A 27077-nucleotide genomic window follows, 5' to 3' on the forward strand; every position below is an offset into this window, starting at 1 on the left:
GTCCCTGCAGTGGGTACTCACTGGGGGCCCCTGACTTCTGGAATATGTGTGGGAGAAGATGGGGGAGGGCAGGTGGCCCCCAGAGGGTCTGTGTGTGCGTTGGGGGCGGGTAGTTGGGGGTGTCCTGAGGAGCACAGACTCTGGACCAAGAGCCCGGCTCCCCCCAGATTCCAGGTTCTTGGGGTTTAGAAACCCAGTTCTGGGGTGCAGGGATACATGCAGAGGAGTTTTCCCCCTCCAGTGGGCTGGATCCAGTTAGAAAGGAAATAAATAAGAAGGGTGGGAGGGAGGCTGGGGGCACGAAGGGCTTGGGCAATTCAGTCCAGAGCAGGGGCCTGGGCAGCAGAGGCAGGCGAGTCCAGGCCAAGTCAAGCAGGATCAGAGTCTCTCTCGGGCTGGAACCCAGATGTAGGGGCCTGAGAGGTCCTCGATGACACGCTTCACCTTGTGGTAAATCTCCTCAAAGCTGTCACCCTCCACGATGGCTGGGAGCAGACAGACAGGTAAGGGACGTTCCAGAGGGCATCCAGCCAAGGGGGTGTTTCAGCCCAGAGAAGAGGCACTTTGCTCTGAGTTTCCCAGCCATGGACCCAGAGAACTAACTGCACCTATCTCGAGGGACATCATTTCCTAAACCACCCACCTTTTTTGAATTTGCATGAAGGAGCCACATGAGCTGGCAACAGCCCCACTGCGGCCTCACCTGAGAAGCACTCTGTGAATTCCTGCTCCAGCTTGGTGGCTCTGTCGAAGGCTTTGCGGGCTTGCTCCTCTGTGATCCTCTTGTTAATCTCTCTGTGAAGAGTGAGTGAGACACAGAGCTGAGTGGGGGGGCACCCATCCTGCCTTTACCTCCCTTCTCTAGGGAGATTAAGTTTCAAGCAATATTTTCTTATCTGAAGCCCATGGCAAAAAACACAATTCCCAACACCGTCTGGGGCCAAAGATGAGTCCCCATCCACAACCCACCCATCAGTGCAGCTATTTCAGGGACCTCTCCAAAGTCTCATCCCTCTAGCCTTATGCCACACAGAGGGCTTCAGACTCTAAATCCCAGCAGCCCAAAGTCCTGGCTACCCATCTGGTTTGAGGCCCCTGGGCTGCTGGAAGTTGTAGTCCTGCCTAGGCAAGACAGGAGAGGAGGGAAAGGCCCCGGATTCCCCGTGTCCTCTGAGTTCCAGCTCTCTGTGCAGATTCCTGTCAAGGGCTGCTGGAGGAGCCACTGTCCAAGGTTCCAAGGGGAGAGGTCAAGCAGAGGCCTTCTGAGGCCCAGGGTCAGAAGTGACAGGGAGTGGAGGGGAGGCCTCCTGGGACCATACTCACAGTACATTCTCCAGGGAGCGTGGGCGGATGAAGATGGCGATAGGGTGCAGGTGGGCCGCCTGCAGCCGCCGCACGGCATTGGCTGAGACATCAAGGATGCAGTGCTTCCCCTGGGGGCAGGCAGGGTGGGCGGAGGGGGACCAGCAGTGGAGGGAAAGGACAGACAGAGATGCCAGGACAGGACACAGTACGAAGAAAGGTGGGGAATGAGAAGTTGGCCAAAAGGGAAATGTCATGGATGTCAAGACATGTGAGCAGCAAGTCAGGGCAGGAAGGGGGTATGGACAGACAGAAAGGAAAAGGAAAGGGGAAGCCAGAGAATGAGAAAGGCCAAGCCCAGAGGGAGAGGGTTGGAGGTAGAGTGGAGGAGTGAGGAACAGGTAAGGAGGGCCCCAAAAGATGGTGGCAGCGCAGGGGTGTGAGGAGGCAGAGTGAAAGGCGCAGGAAGCATAAATGGTACAGGTGGGTAAGAGAGCCCAGGAGAAAAAGAAAGAAAGTAGGATAGAGGGTGGAGGAGGGGACGGACAAAGGACAGACAGATGGAAGAAACGAGGAGAGACAGATGGAAGGGAGGAGAGGCAGATGGAGAAAAGAGGCACCATCGGGGGAGGATGGGTAGGATGGGGAGCAGCAAGGAAAAGGTGTCAGCACAGGAGTGAGCAAGGGGAGTGCAGACCCCAGAACAAGGAGAGAGGTGGGAGGCCAAAGGGGAAAAGCAAAGTGAGGAGAAAAAAAGACGGAGCACAGAGGGGATGGTAAGCCACCCAAGCCAAGGCCACAGGAAGAGAGGAGAAATGGGGCACAGTGGGAGGACCAGGTTGAGAGAAAGGGGACAGATGGTGGTGAGAGTTTGGGGTCAGGACAAGAGGGAGGTGCAGGACACAAGGGAGCAGGCAGTCAGACAGTTGCCCCAGAGAAGAGAAGGAGGTGGTGGAATGGAGCGGAGTGGAGACCCAGTCGGGAAAGAGACAGAGAGAAAGAGAGTTAGAGAGAGCTGAGGGAGGCAATGGGGTCGGGAAAGGGGAGAGGAAGAGGACCAGGTGCCCACCACATCCTACCTGCTCTGCCACCTCTCGAACAGACTGGACGCTGGTCCCATACAGGTGGCTGTTGTACTGGCCGGCCTCGATGAACTTATGTGCCTGAATATCCTTCTCCATTTTCTCCCGGGATGACACAAAGTGGTAGTCCCGGCCATCTATCTCATACTCCCGCTTGGGCCGTGTGGTATCTGGCAGAAATCACCCACCCCCCCCAGAGATCTAACCACCATCTCTCCAGCCCAAAGCCCACCTCCATCATCCCCACAGCAGAAGGAGGGCTGATTAGGAGATGCAGATAGAGAGGGGTAGAACCACCTCGCTAAGCCTCACTGGGATTTCTGAGTCACTGGCCTAGGGACAGCTGCTGTGGACCATGAAGGTAGCTAAGAAGTACCCCTGCATCCTCCCTCAACCCAACTTCACATCATTACAGGTGGCTACAAAAGCTGCACCTTCTACTCTCCACCACCACTCTTAGGGCGCTTTATCCACAGGTGGCATGGCCTACACCCCCATGGGTGGGGTTTCTTGGCCCTCTCAACCCACACCCACTTTCCACCGCCATCCGCAGACCGAGCACTCACGGGGAACACAAGATCCAAACTTGTCAGGGAACTCGGAGAGAAGGTCGTCATTTGCACGGTCCTTGGTGGGCCCGAGGATGATGATGGGGCGCGCATAGTGCACTGAGGAAAGAGAGCCCGGCTCAGCAAAGAACAGAGTCAGGGGAACAGGAGGGGCTGTGGCCAAGGGCAAGGCCAAGGCCAGGGCTCACCTTCCATCTGCGTCACCGTCTCGTAGCTCAGAACCGAGTCTTCTCGACCTGTTGAGAGGTAAGGTGTCTATGAGAGGCTCTAACAAGGAAACCTGAGCCCCTGCCCCACCTTCCTGAGGATGTCAAGAGAAGCTCAGGGCTCCTCTCTCTGCAGGTCTTCTACCTACCCTGGGATCCAGAGCTGGAGCCCCAGTCCTAGAAAAAACAGCAGGGTCATGTGGTTAGTTGAACCTCAGTATAGTTGAGCCCCCACTCTTCCACTCAAGCTCATCCCCTCCTCACCTACCTTGGCCTTTAACCTGGACCACTCCCGTCGCTCAACCCTGTGAGATACAGATGAGAGGGGGATGTAGGGAAATGCCCAATGAGGAACTTTACTGGCCCCCACCTCTGAACTAACTGATAACCCCATCCCCCCATCAGCTCCTGCATCCCTGTAATCCCAAATGAGGAGCCATTTGCCCCAAAGGCTCATGGGAATCATGGTCAGCAGGAGGACACAGCAGACAGATCCCCTAAGAGGTCAGAGGATACATCCATCCCCCACTGGCTGCCCATCTAAGGGCGTGGGAACCAGTGCCCGGGGTAGGAAGGTGAGGGAGCCCAGGCCCTAGGAGCCTCACCGCCGTTTGCTGGGAATAAAGCCAATGTCGTCTGTCTCACTGTCAGAGTGGACACGTCGCGCCTGCCACCACTCCTCATCACTAGCATCAATCACATGCAGCACATCCCCAAAGTGGAAGCTCAGGGCTTGGCTCAGGAAGCCGCAGTCCTTGGTCTTGTCATAATCGAACAGGGCCCTGGAGAGAAGAGGCCATCAGTCAAAACCTGGAGGAGGCTGTCGAGTATGTGAAGGATGGGGCACAGGACACTGACCAGGGGGCCTGGATGCTCTGAGAGGCCAGCCCTGAGATTCTGCCATGGGCACCAGAGAGTCTGAGACACCCTGAAACTATGTGTAGGGACAAAAGTCTACTGTAACAGATTGTCATCACAACCAACGACCATCATTCCATCCACATGGTATAAGGGACGGAACAGACTATGGATTCTGTGCAACTTATAGTGAGAACTAGAGCCCCATCCTCTCAGGAAAGTAATTGGCAATGTATCTGTTGTTAAGTGCCGTTGTGTTGGTTCTGACTCATAGTGACCCTATATAGGGCCTCCAAGGAGGGGCTGATCCACCGACCTTGTGGTCAACACTCCATTTCTTATCCTACAGTGCCACACTGGACTCCCTGGCAATATATCTATATATTACAAAGCCACAAAGATAACCTTGAGCCTGCTCAGATATAAAAAACAACAACAACAAAAGAGCTAACAATTGCCAAATCTCAGTTACTCTTATCAATAAAAATTCCATCAATAAATTGCAACCACTGGGATCAGGACAAAAGGAGGAATAATCACAGAGGTAGCAAACGTTCAAAAGTTCTAGCAACAGGAATATAAAGCGCAGAGACTCCAGGATCATTTGGAATCACTGTGTGGGGGACAGGGGTGTGGGACATCAGAACTGAACAACACCTCGGGGAGCCTCTGGGTCCCAGTAGGGAGGGAGGGCTAAGTCAGGACTGACTCTGGTTTGAGCAAGTGTCTGGGCAGATGGTGGTATCATTCAGTAAGGGAGAAAACACAGACCAGACAAACCAGAGACCACCACACACAGGAAAAAGACAATGAGATCAGTGTAGTACGTGTTGAATGTGAGATGCCTGTGGAGGCATCCCAGGAAGCAGATGGTCAGAGTGCAGACCTGGGCCACTGGGAAGAGCCAGGCCAGAGCTGACAGCTGAGGGGGACATCTGCAAAGCGGGGCGGCAGTGCATTAGCTGTGAGTGAACAGGATCACAGAGGAGGGAAGAGAGAGGTGATGGCAAAATGGAAAACAAGAACCTACACCTGGAAGAGGATGTCAGTGGGCAGAAGGAAGCAAAATGCCACTGAAGAGACAGGAGACAAACATAAAAGAGTGGCTGTCTATATTCCCAAGCCAGCCAATGGAATGCAAAGACAGGGTAACAAAGCAAAAGTTAACCGGCACCAGGAGTCCTGCTGGGGCGCTGTGGGTTAATGCGCCAGACTGCAAAGCTGTTGGAACTGCAAGGTTGGCAGTTCAAGCTCACCAGCTGATCCTTGGAAACCCTATACAGGGTCACTATGGGTTGGAACCAACTCAACAGCACTTAACAACAACAGGGTCTTGGGAGCCCCTGATCGGTTGGACATTAACCTTTTAGTTGCCCAAACTGTGGGGCAGTCACTGGTCCTTGGAGAAGGGCTGGAATGACCAGGGGCTGGAGGACAGTCAGAGTATTTGAAGCAGAGGCTATTTTCTGATCGATAGAGTGTTACAAAATGTTAACCTGTGCAGCTGTGCCCACACTCAAGGCTGAGCATCAGGCCTGTGGGGAGGTGTAGCCAGGCAGGGCTTTGGGGAGAAGTTGGAATCATGGGGGCCTGAGGAGCCCAGAAGTTTCTGACCTGATATAGAAACCCCTTTTGGGGTTGCTCCGCAGGGAGGCTGTCCCTGAGCCTAGACTGCTATTCATGAGTTGTTCCCGAAGGTCGTGGATCTTGGCTTCGAAGCGGCTGTACTCTGAGGAGAAGAAAGCTACTGAGCTGATGCAGCTGCTCCAACAGAGGAGTTAGCATTCTAAGGGTCATCTTAGCTCACAAGAAAGGGTGCTTCAGGCCTGGTACCTTCTGGCTTATACTGAGCAATGATGGTGACCGCCTGACCTGCATTCTTCAAGGCAATGGCAGCCTGCTCATGGCTGGCACTGCGGAGGTCAACACCATTCACCTAGAAAGAAGGGGAGCAGCTGAGACGCTGGAGCCAGGACCAAGTGGAAGCAGTAGTCCAGCTGGGCTTCAGCCCATCCCAGGCCCTCCCTGAGAGCTCTGGGCTCCACCCATGGAGGCCGGGAACAGGTCTCCCTCACCGAGAGGATCTGGTCCCCCTTCCGTAGCTCCCCACTGAGGTCGGCAGGGCCCCCAGCCAGGATAAAGGAGATGAAGATGCCTTCGCCGTCCTCGCCACCCACAATGTTGAATCCCAGGCCCGTGGAGCCCCGGTGGATCACAATCCGCCTTGGTTCTCGGGGAATGTCCTCCTCCCCTAGCAGGTCCTTGGCCACTGGGGAGTAGCGCCGAGGGGAAGTGGGGGTCATGGCTGTGGGGTAGTCGGTGCCCAGGTAGCTGCTGTGACTGATCTCATTGTCCAGGTGCTGGGAATACGCTGAGGGAAGATGTGGGAGAAAGGATGAGATGGCAATACATAAATGAGGAGGACCCACCACCTCATCTGCTCTCCAGGTAACCAGACTCAGGTTATGGTAAGTAAGGGGTAGGAAAGGGGACATGAAGACCACAGAAAAGTCATGGGTCAGGAAACCATAGGTAATTATCAGAGGCCAGTTCTCTGGAGAGTTACGTGTCTGATATGCCAGGAATGGGGACATCAAAGGGAGATATTAATACTATGCTTTCTAGATTTTCTTTCGGTTGCTGTGTCTCTTGGGTTCCTAAAATCCTTTTTTCTCTCCTTGGCCATTCATTTGCTGAAAATGCCAGGTCATTTGTCAATTAGAGAAACTCTTCATAGGGAAATTACTGAATGCATCTAAGTGGAGCTGTTTAACATGTTCACGGCTCCTGTGAATATTTTCTGTAAATTGCTAGTTTATTCTAGACGTTTCCTCAGATTCAAATTTAATTATTTTGGCATTGAATACTTGATAGGTAGAACTCTGTAATGTATTTTCCCCATATAATGCATCCACATAAATACCACAAACATAGCATAGTGTGCACAGGAAACTAACACATAAGTTTGCAAAAACTGTGTTGCTCAAGCGTTATTGGTGTACAAATATGGTGCTCCTATGACATCACAATAGGATGCAATCCTATCTGGTTGTCTTTTGGTTATGTTAAGATATAGTATGTTGGGGGTTGTTAGCCTGACTCATTCATTATGATGTACCCCATCAGCCTTTCATCTGACAGGTTTAGCAGCCACTAATGATCACTGCCAAGGAGCTCTGGCAGCGTAGTGGTTACAAATCGGGCTGCAAACTGCAAGGTCAGCAGTTCGAAACTACCAGCTGTTCCACTGGAGAAAGATAAGGCTTTCTGCTCCTGTAAAGATTTACAGCCTTGGAAACCCTGTACAGGGTCACTATGAGTCGGAACTGACTCCATGGCACATTACAACAATAACAACAATGATCACTGTGCTCATATTTCATTTAAAAAATTTAAAAAGCAAACCAATTGTCATTGAGTCAATTCCAACTCAGGATGACCCATGGTTTCCGAGTAAAAATGTACTCTGCAGGGCTTCTGTAGCAGTGAATTTCTGTGAGCAGATCGCCAGGCACCTCTAGGTGGTTTTGAACGAAAAACCTTCTGATTAAGTAGCCAAATGCTTACTTAACTGGTGATATTCTATTCTTTTTTTTTGGCGGGGGAGGGGGAGTAGCATTTGGTCACTCTAAGGTACAATTTGAACAGGGAAAGAGTAATAAATACTTGACTGTTTCCCTTTACTTGCCAATTTTCCCCAAAGATACCAAATTATTTTTTGGTATCATTATGACCTCATGCATTTTAACATATTTAATGAGTTTTAATCAAATACAGTTAACATTCTCTTTAAACTCTAGTTATTCCATTCTGGTCAGTTAGAACTTTTTCAATTTGGCTCCTGTGTCTTTGACACGATCATAGCAATCTTGGACAACTTGCTTCCTTTCTAAAACGACAAGATGTTACAAAGCGCTCATACAATTCTTGGTCCAGATCTGAAAATGGCTCCTTCACCAAGGAGTCAAGGTTCCATGTGGTATGTTATGATATTTAGAAATCGCTACATGTAATCCTAGTGTGGCGCTGTGGGCTAAAGCACTGGACCACCAGGTCAGTTTGAGCCACAAGGTCGGCAGTTCAAACCCACCAGCCACTCCTTGAAAACCCTGTACAAGGTCGCTATAAGTCAGGACTGACTCAACGGCACTTAACAACACATACTTTTAACTATGGTTTGACACTATACTTTAGGGGCAGTCACACTTCACTATTCTTTTCCAAAAATGTCTTAGCTGTTCTCCAAAATGTATTTCTCTAACTGAACTTTAAAATAACCTGCCATGTTTCCTGGGGAGGAAAACATTAAAATTCTGATTGCAGTGGTTAAGTCTGTTCCTATTCATAGCAAACCTGTGTAGGGTTTCTGAGGCTGTAAATCTTACTCCCATGAAGCAGCTGGTGGGATTGAACTGCCAACCTTGTGGTTTGAAGTCCAGTGATTATCCCACAGAGACACTTTGCTCCCAAAATTTGATTAGGATTGCACAAAATATATGGATTTGGAGATGGTTGAGCTCTTTAGCATATTAAGTTTTTCCAGAAACATGCTATGACTCCTCATTTTTTCCAGTTTGTCTTTTTTACATCCTTCAGTAAAGTGTCATCATTTTCTTCATACAAACCTCACAAAGTTTTTATTTCTAAAGATTTTATAGAATTTTTTTTCTAGGGTGAATGGGATCATTTTTCCCGTTACATTTTCTTATTGCTGCTTGTTACTGTTGTGCCATCGAGTTCATTCCGACCCATAGCGACCCTGTATAGGGTTTCCAAGGAGCAGCTGGTGAGCTTGAACCGCCGACCTTGCAGTTCAAACAACTTTGCAGTCTGACGCATTAGCCCACAGCGCCGCACCAGGACAAGAGCTACTAATTCTGGTTGCTTGTCTTTCGTATGTTCACAAGTTTAACCTCTCACAGTATTTGTGACATTTACTTGAATCTTAATCTAGATGGATAATGATGTGAATTACAAATATGAAAATTTTTATTTATCCTTTTTCAAATACATTATTGTTAAGTGCTGTTGAGTCGGTTCCCACTCACAGTAACCTTCCATGGAGTTTCTGAGATTTTAAATCTTTATGGGAGCAGACAGCCTGATCTTTCTCCCTCAGAGTGGCTGACAGGCTCACACCATGGACTTTGTGCTTAACATGTGGAGCCACTGCACTCCTTTTTCAAATATAACATGTATTTATTCTGCTTGTCTTGCTGTACCGCCTGAAGTCTCTAATGCAGTAGTTCTCAACCCGGAGTGATTTTGCACTCCATGAGACATTTAAACAATGTCTAAAGATACTTTTGACCTGTTAGGACTTGATGTAGGAGAGAGGGAATTATCATTGTCTTCTGGGGAACAGATGCACAGGACAGTCCCCACAACAAAGTATTAAAAACCAGATGTCACTGAGTTGATTCTGGCTCACGACACGCATGGCAACCTACCCCATGTGTGTTAGTGCAGGAATGTGCTCCACAGAGTTTTCAATGGCTGGTGTGGCACTGTGGGATAAAGCGCTGGACTGTAAGGTCGGTTTGAATCACAAAATCAGTGGTTCAAACTCACCAGCCGCTCCTTAGAAACTCTATACGGGGTCGCTATGAGTCAGGATCGACTCATCAGCACTTAACAACAACAAATTCATATGCAAAATCAATCTATATTTGTCTTATTTTATGTTATCTTTTCAACATTTGAACTGGCCTTCTCAGAAAAAATGTGAAAATATTTTTCTTTCTCTATGTTCTAAAAGAAGGAGCTCTGGTAGCGTAGTGGTTACAAATCGGGCTGCAAACCGCAAGGTCAGCAGTTCGAAACTACCAACCAGTCCGTGGGAGAAAGATGAGGCTTTCTGCTTCTGTAAAGATTTACAGCCTCGGAAACCCTGTACAGGGTTGCTATGAGTCGGAACCGACTCCACGGTTGTTGTTGTTGTTAAGTGCCATCGAGTCGGTTCCGACCCATACCGACCCTGTACAAGGTTTCTGAGGGTGTAAATCTTTACGGGAGTAGAAACCCTCATATTTTTCCCGCTTTCCTGGAGGGGATGGTTAAAATTAACCATGAAATCATCCGGGCCTTGCACATTCTGGGGAACAGATTGTTGATAATCTTTCTTAGTTCTTCTATGGTGACTGATTTTCCAACTTTAATCTGTAGATGTTACATGGGGACTACCTGACAAGGAAGTCACAGGTGCTGTGATGGGATGGGATGCCATGGGATGACTGGGATGGGACATGGGAAAGTTCTAGGGTTTGGAGGGTTCTCACAGGTTGTGATGTCTGGGGGAGCGTAGCTGTCACTCAGGTAGGCATTGCTGGGCTTGGCCACTTTTAGGTAGACAACATCGTATGTGTTTTTCAGGGCTGCCACGGCATCCTCATGCATGACGTCCTCCAGCCCCACACTGTTAACCTGAAGTCAAGGGAAACAGAGTTGAGACACAGCCAGAAAAGGCCATAAGGCAGAGAAACCAAGGACAAGGTGATAAGGAAGCCTGAGCCTGCCCAGGGTCTGCTGGTGAGACTCAGATCTGAACTAGACAAGTGTTTGGAGGTCCTCACCGCCAGGATCTTGTCCCCAATCTGCAACCTCCCGTCCTTGTGGGCAGCGCCCCCTTCGATGATCTTCGTTACATAGATGCTATTATCTCCAGGGATGTGCTGGTTCCCTACACCCCCTGCAATGCTGAAGCCAAGACCTAGATGGAGGAGAAGGCAGAGGTGGGTGCCAGATAATGTAGAAGTAAGCCTGGGACAGAGAAGAGTTAAGACATGGGTGAGAACCAAATGCATTTCTACCTTTAGGCCCCTTGATGAGCTTGATCTCCATGATCTTCTCAGCCGGGGGCTTCCGGCGCATGACATAAAGGCGAACGATGGAACCTGCCTCTTTGAGGGCCTCCACTGCTGCTGAGTGGGTCACCTCCCGCACATCCACTTCATTTACAAACAGGATGCTGTCATTGACCCTGGGGGCAGCAAGGAGGGCCTGAGCCGAGAGGGTCCTGCTGCCCTGGCCCTCCCTTTCACGGGAACTGGCCCCTCCACCCCTATCTCTTCTCCCCACCTGAGGCGGCCATCCTGGGCTGCAGCCCCGCCAGGAATGATCTTGGTGATAAAAATGGATGGGTCATCACCGATGTGGGGGTTGTCAGTGCCACCTGCGATGCTGAAGCCCAGACCTGAGTTACCCTGAGAAAAAGGAGGGGAAGAGAGTCAGTTCTTCTTACTGCCTACTCACTTCTGGCAAGGTGAGTGGAGACGGAGAAAGGCTGGGGATGTGGGGTCAGATCAGTAAAGACCAGGGGAGGGGTGCGTCACCTAAAAAACACAGGCACAGAGAGAAGCCCAGATGAGGAGACAAAGAGACTTGGATGGAATAGCCTGCTTACCCTTTCCAATGTGATCTCCTCGTATTCCATCTCCCCCTCGGTCCCGTTCACCTGCAACTCCAGCGCGGGCCAGAAACACAAACACAGTGAGACAGACATTCCTCTTGTCAAGTTGCCCTGACCCTGCTGCTGGGACCAGGCCCTCCCTCTCTCCCTACTTCCTCTGCAATGGCCCCATACCCAAAATGTAAACAACTCACATATCCAGGGGCTTCTAGGGTGTCTGTGTTGACAATCACAGGGGGAGAATTGGCCTGTGGGAGAACAAGGACAAGACATGCTACCTGAGGCTTGGCTTGAAGGGTAACCCATAACCAAGGGTCCCAACAGCCTGGGTCCTCATTAGCCTCTTAGCCAAGCCTTTTCTAGCCCCATTAGAGCTCCTCAACCGTCTTCCACGCACACGCAGATCTGCACACGTGCATGGATCCAGCGCAGCCCAGGTGGATGAAAGCAGGAAGAGAGAGACAGCCAGACGGTGAGGGGAGCAGCAGATGGTAATGAGTAGGGGGGAGGGGGTGCTCAGGGGAAGGGGAAAGGAGCTCATCACCGGATGTAACGCCATAGGGTGCTATATTCCTGATGTGCTAGACACATATACCCCAGGGCCCATGTCCACAGGGTCCTGCCCCCTTCTTGTCCCCACCTCTGTCCCTATCTCCACACCTACACACAGATATCTTAATAACCCTCTCCCAGATTTGGCCCTCACCTTCACACGCATTTGCCCTAAATCCTGGGACCCAGTAATTTGGGGTTTCCCCAGTTGCAGTCCCCTCCTTTCCTCTCACCCACCAGCCATCCTATCTACCCCTTTCTCCAAGGATCCTGTTGCCTAGCAACGGTATCTAAGCCCAGTCAAGGCCTGGGGAGACCCACCTCCGGAGACCCACCTCCTAGCGGCTCTGTCGTCAGGACAACAGGCGGGGAGTGGGGCGTGGCCTAGGGGCGATCAGAGTCCCGAAGGCATAAGATATCCACTAGCCCCGCCTCTTCTCCCCTGGGCTCCGCCCCCTCCCCCGTAGCTTGGAGAAGAACAGTCCCCCGCCGAAGAGGTTTGTATGTGGGCTCAACGCATTCTGAATAACCTGCCCCTCCATACCTCCCTCCTCCACGCCCCTCACCCTACGAAAAGCAAAGGACGTCAGGAAACGGGGAGTGGTGAAAGACATCCGGGTTCCAGCCTCTTTATCCTCCTTCCACCACACCATTCAAAAGAGGGTTAAAGTGGGGCGTGCCCAAGTCCCTGACGTCAGTCCCCTCTATGCAGCTGTAGATTCCGGGGCGGGGCCAACTTCGGGCTGGTCCAAGGGGCTTCCCCAATTGGCAGGGTAACCGAAGACATATCTCTATGGCAATGGAGGGAGGTCGCCTGGAATCGCCTTTTTGGGTCCCCAACTTATTTCCTCCTGAAGCAAATATTTACTAGGAGCCTATCAAGCCTGAGACACTCATCACAGATTCCCTAATCTCCCTCCCTCTCACCCTCTAAAAGGGTCCCTCTTCTTGCCTACAAACCACCAACTGTCAGTTTAACAGATTCCATACTCAAGTATCTGTCGACACCATTCTCTTACCCTTTAAATCTCAACAAATGCTGAGACCAACCAATACCCACTGACTCCAAAATCTCATCTGTATGTCCGTCCTCCGTCCCATACCCCATCTTCAGCCTCCATCCCCAGACTTCGTCAGTAACTACCTACTTCCACCCTACACTCTCCATCTCCATCCCTGTCCTAAACCCTGTTCCCACTCTCCAATTTCCACCTGCATTCTGCCCCAATGACCATCTCATCCTCCATCCCCTTCCCGGTCCCGATTCCATTCTACTCCCAGTCCTTATCAATCTCCTGCCCTCATCTTCTAACCCAGTCTCTGATTCCCAGAGAGATTAATACCATTCTCCATTATGCCATTTTAGAGCGCCAAGATTCCATCCCAAGTCACAATTCTTCACTTCTCAACCCACTCTCCATCTCCTCTGAAAATCAGAGCTTCTCCTGTGCCCCAGCTAAAGCCCTACCCTGAGTCTTCCCTGCCACATTTCAGACCTCCAGTCTCTACCTCTACTTGCCTCAGCTCCCTCCATAGCATGGACTAACCAGCATCCCCTCAAGCCTCCCTTCTCCCATCTTCCTTCTCTCAGGGGATGTAATGGCCTCACCTTGCAAAAAGCACCTCTAGTCTTCCTTCCTTCACTCCCTGCAGCCCTCCTGTGGGTTCTCACAGGAATACTCCACCCCATGGGCCCTGCTTTCAGATCCCAGTCTTACTCCTGTCTGTCCCCTGCCACAGGACCTCATACCCTTCTGTTGTCTCCCTATTTTTCTAAATGCCCAATAATGTTCTGTCCACCCCCCATTTCCTCTCCTGCCACCTCCTTCTCATGCCAAGACCTTCGGCTGCATCCCTGCCTCCTTCATCCATCAGCTCAGAAACCTCCCCATCTTCTTGGTGAAATGTCAACAAAATCCCCCTTCCCAGGGGGCCCTTCAATATCCAGAGATCCCCCATCCCACCCTACAATGCTCTTTTCGATCTCACAGCCTGTCTGGTGCTCCCCCAGTCTGCCCATCCTGGACCCCAAAGTAGGGAAACTGAAGGGGAAAGAAAACAGAAAGAATTGAGAATGGAAGGTCTCAGAAACAAGACTAGGATAGGCTGGAGGTGGGAAACAGCAAAGAGAAGGAGAAGTGGAAACAAGTTGTGGTGATAATGGGGAGAAAAGGGGCATGGGAAAAAGTCAGGGTGTAGAGGAGGAAGAAAGGAGAGAAGATAAAGATGAGTAGAAACGGGATAACCGGGAGACGACCAGCGGCTGCAGAGGACTGAGCTGGGGATCAGGAGAAGGAGAGGGAGAATGCGTGGGAGGAAGAGAGAGACAGCATCAAGAACCAGCCAGCCAGTGGGGAGGGAGCAGCCACAGAGAGGAGGAGGGAGCAGTAGAGGAAGCAAAGGCTTGGGCAGTGGACGGAGGCAGAAAGGCCCAAGGACTCAAAAGTCTCAGACGAAACAGATGGAAAAGGCTAGAGACGCTGGGACAGGGAGAGCCAGGCCCAGAGGGATGGGGGGAGGAGGCGGGTATGGAACAAGAGCAAATGAGGCAGCAGGCGCTCTGAACAGTTCTGGAAACGGAACCGGGGGTGTAAAGGAATGAAGAGGTCCAGGTGTGGGAGGTATCCTGGGAGTACACACATCTCAACACACCAACAACAAATTTGGGGCTAACACCCCCTCCCAGTTGCCTGGCCTCTGTTTCTTCTCTGTGGGACCAAACTGTACCACAAGTGCCCCCTTCCCCAGACCCCAGGAACTCAAGACCCAGACAACACCCCCTCAATCCCAGCATTCCTCCCCATGGCTCTCGCAGTACCGGCCCTTAGGGGTTGTCGCAGCTCCGAGGTTCCGAGGGCCACACTGGGGAGTGGGCCGCCAGGGTCTCCTACCTTGAGGGGGGAGAGGTGGGCGTGGCCCACGACCCCATGGACGGCCTCGAGATGGGACAAGTTCCTCTCCAACACGTGCACCAGCTCGGGGGCGTTTACCTGGTTGGGGAGGTGGGCCGGGCTGTGCTCCAGAGGGGGCGTGTCTTCATCTTGGTAGCGGTATTTCTGGGGATGGGGACGGCGGTGTCATTGGGGCCGGTCCAGTGCCTCAGGCTCTAGGCAGCCCGCCCGCCCAGGCCGCCTCCATTACCTCCAGCCAGTGCAGTGCGGAAGGCCCTGGGGCCAGACCAGCTCCTCCCCCTCCCTCTCCTCCAGCCCATTGGCTCCCCTCTCTCCACCCTCCCACCAGCCCCCTCGCTGCCAGGGCCTCGGCACCTCTCATCTCTCCCCAAATCCCAGACCCAACCCCCAACTTCTTACATCCAGGCCCTCCAGTCTGAAACTCTCTCCTCATGGTTGGTTTCGCGACCCCTTTCCTAAGCCTTGATCTTCAAGTCCAGTCAGACCTCCAGCACTCCCATTCTCTAGGTCCCATCTCCAATTTCTCAGCTTCCCTCAACATCTTAATCCCACTTCCCCTTCCTAATTTCCATTTCTCAGTCTCCATCTCCCAAACTCCAATAGCGGCTCCTGTTCTGCATTCCACCCCACCCCCACCCTCACTGCCTCAACCTTCCCATTCAGCTTCTGCCCAGGAGCCCCAGTTTCTCCAGTACCTAGCAAGTTCTAGAAGGAACTTGACCTCTGTCCCGCAGGGAGGACAAGGCTAGGCCTAAGGAGCTCTTCCACTACTGGTCTCCACCCCCTAAAATAGCCTACAGCCCAGCAAGGGGTTGGGGAGGAACAAAAGCAATTGGACTGAGGATGGGGGCTGGAATGGGTGCCAGGTTCCCTGATTGAGACCTGGGGTAAAGTGCTGAGCTCAGGGTGAACTTCCAGGTCTTTCTTAGCCTTAGGGAAGAAAGATCCAGCCATGGCCCCTAACTAGCAACTAACCACCAGCTATTTCATGGGTCCTAGTGGAGTCCTGGGAGTCCTGGTGTGGCGCTGTGGGTTAATGCGCCAGACTCCAAAGCCCTTTGAACTGCAAGATCGGCGGTTCAAGCTCACCAACTGCTCCTCGGAAACCCTATACAGGGTCGCTATGGGTCGGAACCGACTCGACGGCACTTCACCACCACAACAAGCGGAGTCCTGGTGTGGCGCTGTGGGTTAATGCGCCAGACCGCAAAGCCGTTTGAACTGCAAGGTCGGCGGTTCAAGCACACCAGCTGCTCCTATAGGGTAGGAAACCCTATACAGGGTCACTATGGGTCGGAATCCACTCGTTGGCATTTAACAACAAGTGCTAACTTGATAGATTAACTGGGGGGAAAAAGGCAGATACAAACAGCATTGAGGGGAGGCAGCTTTGCCTGGGTTCTTCATATGGGCCTCTGCACTTTGGCTGCTCCCCTCCTCAGGAGTGGGCTGTTCAAACTCCTGTTTAGCAAAGGGGTAAGAGGATACCACAAGGAGCTCTGGTAGCGTAGTGGTTACGAATCGGGCTGCGAACCTTAAGGTCAGCAGTTCGAAACTACCAGCTGCTCCGCGGGAGAAAGATGAGGCTTTCTACTCCCGTAAAGATTTACACCCTCGGAAACCCTGTACAGGGTCGCTATGGGTCGGAACCGACTCGACGGCACTTAACAACAACAACAACAAGAGGATACCACATATAGGACTCCCTCAGGGACTGGAAGACAGCACATATACATAAAAAGAGAAGATAGAATTTCTGTCCCATAGAGTACCCAGCACTTGGAGGTCAACAGTTACAGATCAAACCAGAGTAAGCTTATCAAAGTCAATGCCAGATTCTAGAAGATGGTTCTGAAAATGGTGAGGATGATGAAGCAAAGGTGAGAAAGTTACCCAATTCTGGCTGTAGTTTAAAGGTGCAGTAAGAGAATGGGAAAAGGAAAATGGTCCTGGCCACATAAAAACTCCCAAACCAATGACAGAGAGACAACTAGAACCAAGAAGCACCTTGGCTGAGGAGCCTTAAAGAAGGAAAACAGGGGTTCACAAAATAGTCTTTGTGCAACAGAATTGGAAGGAGATGCCTGAACTTCAAGTTTTGACGCCGTAGGTACAAAAAATAGAAATACAAGAAGAGAAAATAGGAATATGATGGTGGGGGGCGGGGTGGTATGCGCTAGTCAGTTCCAACTCACAGTGACCCTGCATAGGGTTTCCGAGGCTGTAAATCTTTAGGGGAGCAGTAAGCCTCATCTTTCTCTCATGGAACAGCTGGTAGTTTTGAACTACTGACCTTGAGGTTAGCAGCCTGACTTATAACCACTACACTGCCAGAGCTCCTTAGGTGGAATGTTGTTGTTGTTATTAAGTGCCGTCGAGTCGGTGCTGACCCGTAGTGACCCCGTATAGGCTTTCCAAGGAGCAGCTGGTGAGCTTGAACCACCGACCCTGTGGTTCAAATGACTTTGCAGTCTGGAGCATTAACCCACAGTGCCATACCAGGGGGAATGTAGGCAAATGTTATTACTGTTAGCTGCCATCCAGTTGGTTCCTGACACATGGTAACCCCCAACTTAAGGAGACCCTATGCACAAGAGGGTGAGGCTGTTGCGACCACTGTTATTATTGTTAGGTGCCATTGAGTCAGTTCCAACTCAGATCATTCCTTCGTAGAGCAGAATAAAATGCTGCCTAGTCCTGGACCATCCTCACAATCTTTGCTAGAGTTCATTGAACTCATTGTTACAGACATTGTGTCAGTCAACCTCATTCAAAGTCTCTCTCTTGTTCTCTTGATCCCCTATTTTACCAAGCATGATGGCCTTCTCCAGGAACTGATCCCTCCTGATAGTATGTCCAAAGTACATAAGATGAAGTCTCTTCATCTTTCATAGGAGCGTCCTGGCTGTACTTCTTCCAAGACAGATTTGTTTGTTCTTCTGTGCCCCTCCACACCACCACCACACACATGCACACACTGCCTACATAGGATTTCTGAAGCTGTACATCTTTACAGCCACAGACTCATCTTTCTCCCACAGAGCGGCTAGTGGATTTGAACTGCCAACCTTGCTATTAGCAATACAGTGTTTATCCTACAGGGCCACCAGAGCTCCTGTTATTCTGGCAGTGCATGATTTATTCAATATGCTTCACCAACACCATCATTCAAAGGAATCAATTCTTCTTTGGCCTTCCTTATTCATTGCCCAGCTTTCAAATGCATATGAGGCAATTGAAAATATCATAGCTGAGTCAGACACGCCTAAGTCCTCAAAGTTACATCTTTGCTTTTGATCACTTTAAAGAGGTCTTTCTCAACAGTGCAATATGTCATTTCATTTCTTGATGCTGCTTCCATGGACATTAATTGTGGATCCAAGTAAAATTAAATCCTTGACAACTTCAATATTCTCTCCATTTATCATGTTACTCATTGGTTCAGTTGTTAGGATTTGTGTCTTTATGTTGAGGCACAATCCATATGGAAGGTCATAGTCTTTAATCTTCATTAATAAGGACTTCAGCAAGCAAGGTTGTGTCAGATGCATATCATACGTACGTTGTTAATGAGTTTCCCTCCAATCCTGATGCTGCATTCTTCTTCATAAATCCAGCTTCTCAGATTATTTGCTTAACATGCAAGTTGAATAAGTATGGTGAAAGCATACAACTCAAAAGTACACCTTTTGCAAACCACAAGGTCCGCAGTTCCAAACTACCATCTGTTCCGCGGGAGAAAGATGAGGCTGTCTGCTTCCGTAAAGGTTTACAGCCTCGGAAACCCTATACAGGGTCACTATGAGTTGGAACCGACTCCACGGCACATAACCACAACAACAATATCCCCTTATTCTGTTCAAACAACTGCCTCTTGGTCTATGAACAGGTTCCATGTGAACACAATTTAGTGTTTTGGAATGCCTATTCCTCAAAATGTTATCCAAAATTTGTTATGATCCATAAAATCTAATGTTTCATAGCCAATAAAACACAGGTAAACATCAATAACCTTTCTCAAAGTCTATGCTGTCTTAGATAATAGAGTCCTATGAACTGAAGAGGCCTTTCATTCCATACCCTGGCAAGGAGGTCTTCAGTCTGAACAGAGCACAGCTGAGGGGCAGTGCCCCAAAGCTGGGGGTCAGAGGAGTGGGGAGGAAGCATTAGAAACCCAATGCTGTTGAGTCAATTCGAACTCATGGCAACCCCATTTGTTACAAAGTAGAACTGCTCCACAGGGTGTTCTTGCTCCATAGGTCATCTTTACAGTTGCAGTTCACCAGGCCTTTCTTCTGTGGAGTTGCTGGGTGGGTTCGAACTGCCAACCTTTAGGTTAGCAGCCAATAGCAAACTATATGCACCACCCAGGGACTTTTCTCATGTCACTACAGTGATACCCTGCGTGTTATATGAAGCAAAGCTAATAGCATTTTAAGCCTGGAGAAGGCTTTGAGCTCAACCTTCCTCCATCTTCAACCCACCTCAGAGAGAAAATTCCTGAATCTGAAGAAATGATAAGTTGCACCTAAAGAAAATTGAAGGGTGAAGAAAGATACTTCATCATTCATTCCAGAGAGGAAATGAAGGTAAACGTTTATGGGTGATACCTCAAACACCTCTTACCCCATTTCCATGGGGGAGGAGGGTAGTCTGGAACTGATAAAAAGGCTTTAGGAACTGGGAGTCAATGTGAAGGGAATGAGAAACTAAAAAAAAAGGACACCAATGATTCCAGAATGTGTCTGGAGAAGGTTAGGGAAGGCCTGCGTTCAGTGCATGGAAATTTTCAATGTACATGTAGTAAGAAAAAAAAAAAAGAAATGTCTGGAAGTGGGGGTAGGGCAGAGTAATTCTGAAACTGCAAACTTGGGGGTGGGGGCAGTTCGGTTCAACACCTCAGTCCTGAATTACAGGATAACTAAAGCACAGCAGACAGGAAAGGAGGACCCTCCCCTTTTCTACCCCATTGGGACTCAGCGCCCCCTGACCGGAGGCAGCTCAGATGCGGTTGGGTCCAAGTCTGCACCCCCAATATAATAGGTATAAAATCAGCAAAAGACCTGGGGGATACAGTCGCTGTTGTTTCTTCCCCCTTGACCCCATCCTCACAGAAACCCCAGTTGCACAAAATGACTTGGAACCTAGGCTTTCACCCCAAAAAGAGAGGGGTGTAATTGCAAGTGCATGATGATATGAGGCGTGACCCACTGCGCCAATCCTGGAGAAGTTGCAACCCAGAGACCCCGCACCAAGCAGAGGGAAGAGCAACAGCACTTGAAGCTTGCATCCCGAAATTTTGGGGGATCCCGGAAGAGGGGAGCAGGGCCAGAGCCCATACCGCGGCACGTACCACGCAGAGACACATGGAGGCGAATCTGTTCCGAGCCGACATGGAGAAGGGGTGGGGGACCGAGGGGAGGGGTGGGTGGGATAGCAAGGGTCCCGGGGTAGGGGAGGGGGAGGGGCAGAGGGGCGGGGGCTGCGGCGGCAGCGGCGACTGGAGGCTGCAGCCCGGGGGGGGGGGGGAAGCAGCGCCTGCGCAGTGCGGGAGAGCGTCACGCTGGGAGAGGGTTGAAGGGAGACCCTCTTAGCCACTAACTTCCCAGGTACCAACTATTTCTCTGTGGACTTCACTTCCCACAATATACTCCTTTTCCGACGCGACAAACAGCCCCCTAAAGATTATCAGTTCATCTCTTTGGTTCTCAGGTACTCCTTATTCCAACTAATCCCTTATCCCCAAAATCACTAGATCCCCCCTAACGGGTACAAACTTCATTGGATCTCTCACCACTACTGGACTCCTAAGTGGCAGCAAAGGAAACAGCACTTCTATCTCACTTCACAAGGATCCCGGAGGGATCTAAACTATATCTTCCATCAGCCCCCATCCCACTCCTGTGATTGTGCAAAGCATCCCTTCAGATTATAAAACATCTCCCATGCTACACAGCACAATTCTCCCCTGTAGTCCAGGCCCATCCAGGCCAGAACAATGCTTCTGCATTAAAGGGCCATAGATCCTCCTTGTGCCCTCAAATTTTATATCCCTTAAGCTTACTTAAGGGATATAAATCCCTTTCTAAATTGTGTTGTTAAATGCCATCAAGTCCCAACTGACTTATCGATCCTGTAAGAGTTTCTGAGGAGCGGCTGGTGGGTTTGAATGGCCAACCTTGCAGAAAGCAGTCCAGTACTTAATCTAGAGCACCACACCAGGACTCTAAATCTTATATATCCCTTAATCCACTGATCAGCCAAACATACAAACAAAACCCCACGGCCATCAAGGCAATTCCAATTCATAATGACCCTGTACAGGGTTTCTGAGACTGTACATTAAGGAAGCAGAAAGACTCATCTTTCTCCCAAGGGGCAAATGGTGGGTTTGAACTGACAACCTTGTGAATTGAAGCAGTCCAGTGCTTATTCTACGGTGTCATTAAGGTCTCCTTAATCTACTAGCAGAGACCTTGAAATCAGCACCAATATTATTTAAATCCACTGTAAACATCCAGAGAGTGAGTCTTCAAAATTATTTGGGGTACTCTGTCAAAATCCCTAAATTTAATGAGATTCTCATGACTGCCTAATATATGTACTGACAGGTTAATTCCAACTCATAGCGAGGAGTCTGTATAGGGTTTCCAAGGCTGTAAAACACTGTGGCAGCAGAAACTCTCTTTCTACCATGGAGTAGCTGGGGGAGTCAAATCACCAATCATGCGGTTAACCGCCCAGCTCATAACTTCCTAATATACCAGTCTCCAATACTACCAGACTCCAGTTTCAGCGAATACTAACTCTAATTTAAAGATGACCATCCAAATTTAATTTCAATTTCTTTATGTATTCCCAACCCTTAAATTAAGAGAGATTTCCCTACACTTTTTCTTTATTCCCAAATCCATAGATGACTCTCTTTGCATCCTGCCATGCCTGCATCTTAACATCCCCATGATTCTGAATTCCTGATTGGAGATAACCCCAAATATATCTCCCCCACACCCAAGTCTCAAAAATATTCACCAAAATAAGACCTGGCCTGCAATTTACAGTGTCCTTACAAATCTTCCACACATACAATACCCCCAGAACCAGTAACCTTAAGTCTCTTTGGAGGCTTCCATTTCCCCAAAAAAAAAATGAACTTGAAAACCTCTCTTCCAAATATCCCATCCCATTCCCTCCTCCAGCTGAACGCCACTAATCCAGCACTTAAAACCTGTAAGTGGGTTTCTCAAATTTGCTGTTTGGTATCCCTAAAATGCCCACACATGGACGCTACAAAGAGAACAACCCTAGAATCTTGCCTACTCTCTCTTTCCATTGGTCTGCAAACTGTTAGATGTGTCCCCACCTCCCTCAAGATGATCCCCGATGCCCTAGTTTCTTATCTGGATAGAATGCTTGAATCCTAGGAAGAAGCTGCGCAAGGGATTGGACTCAAAATTCTTTCCAGAATAAAAATGCGCATGCCCTAATTCTCCACCAGTGGGCGCTAAGGTCCATTAAGACACTATCCCATCCCCCATTTCCTTTTTCCCTCCATTTTCCGTTTCCCTGTTGCCTGGCAACGAGGCAATCAAGGATTTTTGTTGTCGCCTAGCAACCGTCTCCCGGGAACATAGAGAGGAGGTAGGAGGGGTGCTCTGATTAAATCTGAACAGACCTCCATCTTAGAGAAATTGAGACGTCAGATCTCCCAGCCCCTGGATTCTCCTTTCCAAAGACCCCGGAGTCCCACAGTTGCTTAGACAACAAGCCCCTCAAACCTTGTCTCTTTATGGCACGTGGGGACCAAACCCCGCCCCTTTTGAATCAGCCCCGCCCTGATCTGGTCAGGTAGCCCAGCCTTTCCCCCTCGCCCCGCCCCTTCCCAAGGGCTGGTGCCCATCTCCTTTTATAGAGTAAGCAGACTCCGCCCACCTGCCTCCAGAAGACCACGCCTCCATCCACTTCCCGCCCATTCGCTCCCCCATCTCGCCTACACTGTCCCTCCGCCACGCCCCAGTCAGCCAATGAATGAGGCCGTTGGCCACACTGCCCCGCCCCCGACTTCTAAGCTTTGTCCAATAAGGGCCACCCGGAGGGTTTAACCATTACGTCTCCAGGGTTCTGGGCCAAATATCCTGGGTCTTTTCCCCACTTTCCTTCCTCCCCCACTAGTTCTGCTCCGCCCTCCGCCACCTTCGCCCGGCCCTCATCGTCAGCCACGCAACTTCAGTCGTCGCCGGTTACTATGGCAACGGCGGCAGCAGCGCGGAGGGGGGGAGGGACGGGGGCGGAGTGGGAGAAAGAGATGCTCAGAGATCGAGAGATACTGGCAGAGATATAGGCACGAAGTTAGAATAAGTAATAGCTATAAAAAGTCGGAGTTTGCACAGGGCCTGGCACGTAGTAGCCACTCAGTAAATGTTTCTTAAATTTCTGCGGCAGGAGCCTAAATATAGGCAATGAAAGATGAAGTGCTCTCAGACGGAGCTGGGGAGCTCAACAACCGCAACGCCCAGCATTCTGTGGGGCAGGAGCCGTGTGCCCCCTGCTGGCTTTTCCTGGGCTACCCTCCACTGCCCTGGATAGAGTTGGACCACAACTCCCAATGAACCCATTGGCAATAATCTTGTAACACTGAGGGAGTTTGTGCCTCACGGCCTTCTGGGAGTTGAAGTCCCCAGCATCCCACGGCTAACAAGTTTTCTAGCAAAGGAATGAGGCAAGTCTGAGTCGCCACACATCTCTAAGACCCCCAAATGCATAATCCTCTCTGCACAAACCTACGCCCTTCCAGGATACCCAACCCTGCACTCCATCGGTGAAGTGGGGAATCGGGGAGGAGGGTAAATAGGCCCCTCTGAGAATAGCTACCAGTGCAGGCAAGCCCCTCACCCTCGCTCACATATGTATGTTCACGTGTTGGAAACAGAGCCCACACATTCCTAATGGATTTTCTATCAACACCAGTACATAGAGGACCACAGCCAGGGAGCTTAAGACCAAGGAAGCAGGCTAACGGCAGGAGGTAGAAAGAGCAGAGGATCAGACAGGCATTACAGCAGCCTGGGCTAGTGAAACTGAAGCACAAGTATCTACTGAAACTGCCAGGGGGTGGTGGATAAGGGTAGGAAGCAGACTGGGAGAAGGCCCACAGAATATGGGAAGAAGCAATTGGCCCTGGGGAGCCGGCTGGGGCTCTGGACCTGAAAAGTCCTCAGTTTCCAGTCTCTTCCATCCACTCTCACACACGTGCATAATGCATGTGTACACATATGTGTGAGTTTGTGGCAAAGAACATGTGTGTCCTCAGCTCCCTCCCTTCAGACGCTGCTGTTCCCACTAAATATAACCCCCTCCCCAGCCTGTGACTCACGCGGACCCCGCCTCCCCCGGCCCCCACTTCCTGTCCCACCCCGCAGCCCCCAGCTGCCTGCCACCCGCCCAAGCCTCCCTCTACACACCAAGCATTCAGCTTTCCAGTCCCAAAGGCTCTCAGCAAAGACCTACCTAGGTATCCTGCATTCCATCAGGCGCCTGCTTGCCCTCCCTCCCCATGCAAGATTTCCTGCCCTTTCCAGGGATACTCTGATACAAATCCTCGAAGCTACCAGCCTTGCCCTCCTCCTACTCCTTTTCACCCCAGTAACCTCAGTCAGAAGTCCTGAGGGACCCTTAAAGCCAGGTGTCCTTCCCACCTTGATTCCAAGTGTCAGGAGGTAGCAAAACATCTGCTCTTCCTCTTTCTCAACCAGGGATAGATGCAGTGTGGGAGGAGATGGGGTCTTGAGCACCTGCCTAGGCCACCCCAAATTTTACAACACCCACCTGGTCCCCTTCCTTAAATTTCCTCTTTCCCTAAACCTCTTCTCTCTTCCCCTGGAGCTAGCAACCACAGCTGCTTTAACCTTTACTTCCCAGGAGGGTACCCCAAATTCTAACCTCCCTGGTCCATTCATTCAGGTGATCCTATGTCAGGCCTCAGCATTCCGACAACTCCTAGTATCCCCATTCCATAAGATCAAGTCCCCAAATTAACAGTGCCCTCAAATTGAGGGTGCACCTCCAAATATATCTTGTTTTATAGTCTTAAGGCCTACCCCCTCCCTACCACTTGACACCCCAGACCAGTCAGGCACTCACAACCAATAACCCTCTCCCTTACACACAGGAACCCCCCAAAATTAGACAAGAAACCTAGAAGCTAACTTGTCCCCAGGAGGGATGAGGACCCCCACACACACCTAGCCCACCTTCCAACATATACAAGCAGAACTCCCATGTGAGCCCAGCTTCTCCTCAAGTCTTCCTCAAGCATCATTGGTGAGCCCCCAAATTCACACACCCCCAAACCACAAAGCACCCCAATTTTTCCATTTCTATACAGGTACCAAGAGATCACTCCAGAGGGCACCTGTGGCCGAACCTAGATTTCTCTTGATATGTGAACCCCAAAACTAAATTATGATCCCCAAATACATCCTTCTAATGCTCTTACCCTAGGGCCCCCACTCCCAGATGAGGTTCGCCTAACCTCTTCCCACAACTCGTTACCCTCCCCCAGTTCACAGCCCCCCCCATCACGCTTACCTTGGTTGTCACTATACAGAGACAGTCCATGTTGGGGGGCCTGGCCGCGGCGGCGGGTAAGGGGCTCTGACTTCATCGGAGTTTCGTTCCTCCCCTCCGCGGGTTCTCACCCCTCCCCCCTCCGCACCCCACTTTTGCAGGGGGGGCCAGGATGGGGGGAGGGGTGAGAGGGGAAGGAGGAGGTTGGAGAAAGGAAGGGTAGGGGAGCGTGGGAGGGAGGGGAAAGGGGCCCTAAAAAGGGGTCCCCAGTACAGGGGAGGGGGCTTGGGGAGCACACCTCGATTCTCAGGAGGGGCGGGGGCAGCGGGGGCTGACAGCCCCGGGGTTCGGGGGCTGGGGCATGAGCTGGGGTGGGGGAGGGGAACTGGATTTCGGGGAGCCCCGGGGTAGGGAGAGTCTTGCCTAATGGCCAAGGGCTAGAGGCCGTGGCGGGGGGGGGGGGGGGGTAGGAGGTGGCAGCGGCGGAGGGAGCAGTGGAGCCGAGGAGGGAAAGGGAGAGAGGAGAGAGGAAGCAGGGGGAGGGAGGGAGCGAGCGAAGAGCGAAAATGGGGGGGGTGCCTTGGCACAGTTAACTCCTTCGGTGCTGGCAAGAACCCGGATAATGGGAAAGGCGCTAGAAGCAGAAGCAAAGAAACCCTGAGGCAAACATGGAGACCTGGCCAGCCACCAGCGATGATAATGAAGACAAGAGAGGAGGGCTTTCATTTCTTGGGAGAAGCACCCCGAGTGGGACTGGGTGCACCCATGGTTGTTTAAATAGGAGGAAAACCGTGGTGGGGTTAGGGGGAAGGGAGGGAGTGGCAGGAGGGAATCCCTTGGGGTCTGCCTCTCCCAGGGTTCTCAGGAGGAAGGTAGCAAAGTCCTGAACTCTTTAGTGCCTGAAATTGGGGCAGGTCAGGAAAGCAAGGGTAAGAAGAAGGGGCTACAGGATAGATAGAAGTAAGTACATCCTCAAGCCCCCTATGCCACTTAGCACTGGATTTCCTCACCCAAGAACCCAAATCTCTGAAATGTTAGCAGTACTTTCCTGACCCCTCAGTCACCCACCCCCTTTTCTGACTCTTTGAGATGCAGGCATCATAATAGTCCAGGATGTCTGTCACAGAAATAGAAGTGAGTTACCCTCCTCCAGGGCGGCGGGGTTCTCTGGGGTCACCTATGCTCTGTTAAGATTGTCAATGCTGGTGGAGATCAATGGGGGAAAGTCCTGAATGGGACTTCCGAACCAGCCCTGAAGTCCACGACTGTCTTCAGAGGCCCAAGTCAGCCCCTCAGAACATTGGTGCTACTCACCCAGCAAGGCCTGGAAGAGGTCACTGTGTGGCACCGTGAGGAGCGGAGGTGCCCACCGAAGTAGTGGAGGGGCCCGGAACCAAAAACCTGATCTAGGAGCTAGTGAAATGCAAATGAGGGAGGATTGAGGTCAGGAAGAGACCAGGCCAGAGAGAGTCACACAGCTTTACCTCATCTCCCCCACTCTTTGCTCTTATACCCAGACTCCATGGAAAGGTTGAGAAGTATTCCACAGAGTCCCAGCCTCCCAGTTCACTCCCAGGCCTCCCCATAAAAACCTGTCTTTCACCTCTTGGTCTCTCAGACAT

The 27077-nt window shown here is 50.9% G+C and overlaps 1 protein-coding gene across 2 annotated transcripts; it reads right to left on the reverse strand.

Moving 5' to 3' along the window:
- Window positions 1–257: 257 nt before the first annotated feature.
- On the reverse strand, window positions 258–27077 carry DLG4 (discs, large homolog 4 (Drosophila)). 2 transcript variants are annotated; one of them, XM_006863342.1, is made up of 23 exons: window positions 27059–27077; window positions 26770–26868; window positions 26520–26572; window positions 14968–15033; window positions 11620–11673; window positions 11578–11580; window positions 11420–11476; window positions 11095–11219; window positions 10827–10996; window positions 10590–10726; window positions 10296–10440; window positions 6093–6388; window positions 5851–5953; window positions 5632–5746; window positions 3765–3941; window positions 3428–3464; window positions 3309–3336; window positions 3142–3189; window positions 2951–3052; window positions 2382–2554; window positions 1324–1433; window positions 704–795; window positions 379–485 (listed from the first exon to the last, which is right to left on the reverse strand). In XM_006863342.1, the coding sequence occupies exons 1-23, from the start codon at window positions 27075–27077 to the stop codon at window positions 379–381; spliced, it is 2316 nt and encodes a 771-aa protein (XP_006863404.1). The 2 variants fall into 2 exon arrangements, with proteins under 2 accessions (XP_006863403.1, XP_006863404.1); XM_006863341.1 differs by lacking the exon at window positions 11578–11580 and having other exon boundaries at window positions 258–485; window positions 11420–11470.

The sequence above is a fragment of the Chrysochloris asiatica genome, unplaced genomic scaffold (assembly GCF_000296735.1).
Source record: "Chrysochloris asiatica unplaced genomic scaffold, ChrAsi1.0 scaffold00054, whole genome shotgun sequence".
NCBI lineage: Eukaryota > Metazoa > Chordata > Mammalia > Afrosoricida > Chrysochloridae > Chrysochloris > Chrysochloris asiatica.

Excerpts from the sequence above, each read along its gene's own strand:
- DLG4 (XM_006863342.1), bottom strand. Across the intron at positions 11,674-14,967 it reads CGGCCCACCTCCCCAACCAG|GCCAATTCTCCCCCTGTGAT; the intron begins GTAAACGCCCCC and ends GTTCTCCCACAG. Across the intron at positions 1,434-2,381 it reads TTCGAGAGGTGGCAGAGCAG|GGGAAGCACTGCATCCTTGA; the intron begins GTAGGATGTGGT and ends GCCTGCCCCCAG.